The 4,041-nt window shown below is 33.4% G+C and overlaps 1 protein-coding gene across 1 annotated transcript; it reads left to right on the top strand.

The window, feature by feature from the left end:
• The first annotated feature begins 356 nt into the window (after window positions 1-356).
• On the top strand, window positions 357-1,832 carry LOC108462854 (26S proteasome non-ATPase regulatory subunit 4 homolog). The gene is made up of 6 exons (XM_053024509.1): window positions 357-557; window positions 637-846; window positions 973-1,243; window positions 1,361-1,481; window positions 1,686-1,771; window positions 1,815-1,832. Exons 1-6 carry the CDS (start codon window positions 451-453, stop codon window positions 1,830-1,832), a joined length of 813 nt encoding a protein of 270 aa, XP_052880469.1. The 5' UTR covers window positions 357-450.
• Window positions 1,833-4,041: the final 2,209 nt, after the last annotated feature.

Below are 4,041 nucleotides of genomic sequence, written 5' to 3'. Positions count from 1 at the left end.
ACAGTTAAAATTTCAATGATATTAATTATGTGATAATTAAACTGCAAATGGATCTAAACTAGTCTTAAATGATTTATTAAATGAGTTTTAAACAAATATAAATAAGCTTGTTTGTGAGGTTCATTTAACAAATGAGCTTCAAAATCTTGTTCATGTTTATTTATTTAGCTTGATAAATGAACAGAAATTTAATTGTTTATGAACTGTCCATCAGATTATTTGCTCGTTTACAGCTCTAAGGACTTGTTCTTGCTGATTGAGTTTTGCATTAACTTTTAGTGTAGTTTGTCATTTTATGCAAAAGCAGCTTGATTAATGATTAGTCCCTTAGTGTTTTTTTTAAGTATTTCCGGATTCAAGGTCATAAATGCTTTCTTACTTTCCCCATCCACATCACCTTCTTCCACTTCTTCTTAATGTAATTTTCTGTGTTTTAACATAGGTCTATAAATGGGGGGTGAGATGAACCTAGCAGCTGGAATTCAGATTGCTCAGCTGGCCCTAAAGCATCGCCAAAACAAACTTCAACACCAAAGGATTATAGTTTTTGCTGGAAGGTATATTTGGTTGATCTTCAATTTCCTTATTTACTTCAATTTGAATATAACTATTTTCCCCTTATGTTTATGCTTTCAGTCCCATTAAGTATGAAAAGAAGGTCCTGGAGATGATAGGAAAGAAATTGAAAAAGAACAGTGTAGCTCTTGATATTGTTGACTTTAGTGAGGATGAAGATGGAAAGCCAGACAAGTTGGAGGCTCTTCTTGCATCTGTTAATAATAATGACAGTAGTCATATAGTTCATGTTCCTCCTGGTCAAAATGCACTTTCTGATGTGCTCATCAGGTTTTATGTTGCTCCGCCTTATTCTTTGTTTTCTCTTCAAGTATTTGGATTCTTGAGGGGGAAATAATACATTCTAGTCATATAGTTATATTGCTGCTTAATAGTGATTCTGTATTTCTATGGCAGCACACCTATGTTCACTAGGGATGGGGAAGGAGGAGGTGGCTTTGCTGCTCATGCAGCATCAGTAGGTGTTACTAATTTTGATTTCGGAGTGGATCCAAATATAGATCCAGAGCTGGCTCTTGCCGTAAGGGTTTCTATGGAAGAGGAGAGAGCAAGGCAAGAAGCTGCTACCAAGAAGGCTGCTGAGAAATCTTCTAATCAAGAAAAAGAAGAGGAAGTGCAACCACAGTCCGATTCGCAGAATGCAACTGAACAAGTTACTGATCCCATGGTTGTATTAGTTGTTTTGAAGTCAAAATATTTTACTATTCCACCAATTAATATCCGTTAGCATTGGATAATGCAACTTAAGTTTCAAATTGGTTTTGGCTAACTGATGTTGTGGCAGGATGAGGATGATGCTTTGCTAAAGCAGGCCCTTGTATTATCGATGAATATCCCAGGATCTGATTCTTCTGCGGGTGATGCTGAGATGTCTGAGGCTACCAATGATCAGGAACTGGCCATGGGTGTGTCTCTGTTATTTGTTTGTTGTCTTAACATATAAAGGTGTATATTTGTCAAACTACTTATGGTCTGAAGAATTACAAAATGCTTCTATAGATTCTGTTTCACATTTACGATGTGCACAATTGCAGCCATATTGGTTTCCGGCTGGTCTACAATTTCATTATCTTGCTGAATCCCACAAACTTTTGTTTCTTTTTTCTTAGGTTTGAGTTTTTATTGGATGCATAGTTCAGGATTAGCTGAATTCATACATAGTGACGACTTGTTTGAGCTAACTGCTGATCTTAAAGTGTGCATTCTATCATTATTTTGTTCTATTTGTATTTTGTTAGATTTCTGGTGTAGTATGATAAGTGCGATATTTTGTTTGATTGTTATTGATAAACTTTCTATTTGGTGGCATATATATTTATATTATAGATATTATTCTTCTTAATATTTTGATAATGAAATTTAATTTTTTTATATTTTTCATGACTTTTATAATATATATTTTTTTAAAATTTTATGACTTTTAGCGGCGTTTGTGGGGAAGCGCCGCTAAAGGTCATGACTTATAGCAGCGTTTGTGGGGAAAGCGCCGCTATAGGTCATGACCTTTAGCGGCGTTTGTGGGGAAAGCGCCGCTAAAGGTCATGACCTTTAGCGGCGTTTTTTTAGATAAACGCCGTAAATTTTTGCGGCGTTATTTATAGCGGCGTTTTTTGCGGCGTTTGCAAAAGCGCCACAAATATTTTTAGCGGCGTTTAAAAGCGCCGCTAAAGGCCTTAAAAAACGCCGCTAAAAATCAATTTTGCTGTAGTGTAATTAATATTATTATAGAGGTATTTTCATCTTTTCATACTTTTATATAATCTTCAAATAAAACAATGGAAAAACATTATTTGGCAATTGTACACAAGACTAATAATTTCATATAAAAAACTCTTAGCAAACAACACCACCAAGATACATCACTAAATACGTTAAGTGTTTATTCTTATGCAAATTGTTATTACCTTAAGTTGCTTGTTTGCTTTGTTAGATTTGTAAAATAAATCTAAAAATAAAACTGAATAAACCAGGATCTATCATGTCAAATCATTAAGAATAAATCAAGAACAAAACTAGATGCGGAAGCGTACCTGAATCCATGGATTCCTTGAAGTTTTACCGGATCTTGGGGATTTGATCTTCCAAATTAGCTCACAAGAAATTCAGAAAATATCTACTCTCTATTTCCTAATGATGGGATATTAGAAAAGATATATTGTGTATAATTTAGGGACCATAACCTAATATTTATAACCTTAGTATATTAGTTCTAATCAATTTTAATTAACCCATTATTAATTAGAATTTGATTAGAACTCAAGTATCTATACATATTTGACCCATACTTTATTTAATAATTAAAGCCTAATAAAATTCTAACCAAATTAGATCACTTTTAATTTGGGCTAACCTATCATGATAGTAAATAATAACATGTAATTACCCTTATTATATATGTGATGTCTATATTTTCCAACAATCTCCCACTTGGACCACATATATATACTAATTACTTTATAATTACATGTCATTATATAACCTTATGAGCTCAAAATTTTTCTATCATATCAAAAAGGTATTCCGAACAATCTCGTCCATTAATTATGTTAACATAGAACCAAGGCAACTTTCGTTACATATATCGTAACTAAATCCATCCATAATCACGTATATTAACACAACAAAATGACATAGATCAAGTATGGATGTGTAGCATGGAAATTACATGCCATATGATCTAAACATGTCTATTTTCAACTGGTCGTCTTTAAACTTAAGTGAGGTTAGTTTCAAAACAATAAACAGAGTGAATAAACTGAATACTTTCTTTCTGATTAGAAAATAACCCAAATACATAAATATCTAAAAACAAATAAAATATAAACTCCCACTAAATCATGATATCCTTAAACAATGTAATACCCATGTGAGCGACGTGCTCATGAAAAACCTTAGGTGGTAAACCTTTTATGAGCGGATCCACTATCATGGAGTTTATCTTAATGTGCTCTATAGATATTTGACCATTTTGCACTCTTCTTTTACAACTAGGAATTTTATGTCAATATGCTTTGACTTAGATGAAATCCTGTTGTTATTGGAATACAGCACTGCTCACTTATTGTCACAAAATAATTTGAGTGGTCTTTCTACATTCTCCAAAATGTGCAACCATGTGACAAAGTTTCGCAACCATATTCCATGGTTTGATGCCTCATAGCATGCTACAAACTCTGCTGCCATAGTGGACGAAGCTACAAGTGTCTATTTGACACTTTTCCAAGATATAGCTCCTCCAACTAACAGGTAAATATAGCCTAATGTAAATTTCCTACTATATTGGCACCCAGCGAAATCAGAATCAGAATACCCTACGACCTCCAAAAGACCTGATCTCTTATAAGTAAACATGTAATCTTTTGTTCTCTAAAGATATCTCATAACCCTTTTGGCTGCTATCCAATGGTCTATATCAGGGTTGCTTAAATATTTGTCTAACATCTCAAAAATGTATGCAATGTCTGA

This window comes from Gossypium arboreum, chromosome 13, assembly GCF_025698485.1.
Source record: "Gossypium arboreum isolate Shixiya-1 chromosome 13, ASM2569848v2, whole genome shotgun sequence".
NCBI lineage: Eukaryota > Viridiplantae > Streptophyta > Magnoliopsida > Malvales > Malvaceae > Gossypium > Gossypium arboreum.
Note: the sequence above shows the minus strand (reverse complement) of the source record. Positions and strands in the feature narration are given on the sequence as shown.

Excerpts from the sequence above, each read along its gene's own strand:
- LOC108462854 (XM_053024509.1), top strand. The coding sequence starts at position 451 with ATGGGGGGTGAGATGAACCTAGCAGCTGGAATTCAGATTGCTCAGCTG. Across the intron at positions 558-636 it reads ATTATAGTTTTTGCTGGAAG|TCCCATTAAGTATGAAAAGA; the intron begins GTATATTTGGTT and ends TTATGCTTTCAG. Across the intron at positions 1,244-1,360 it reads AACAAGTTACTGATCCCATG|GATGAGGATGATGCTTTGCT; the intron begins GTTGTATTAGTT and ends ATGTTGTGGCAG.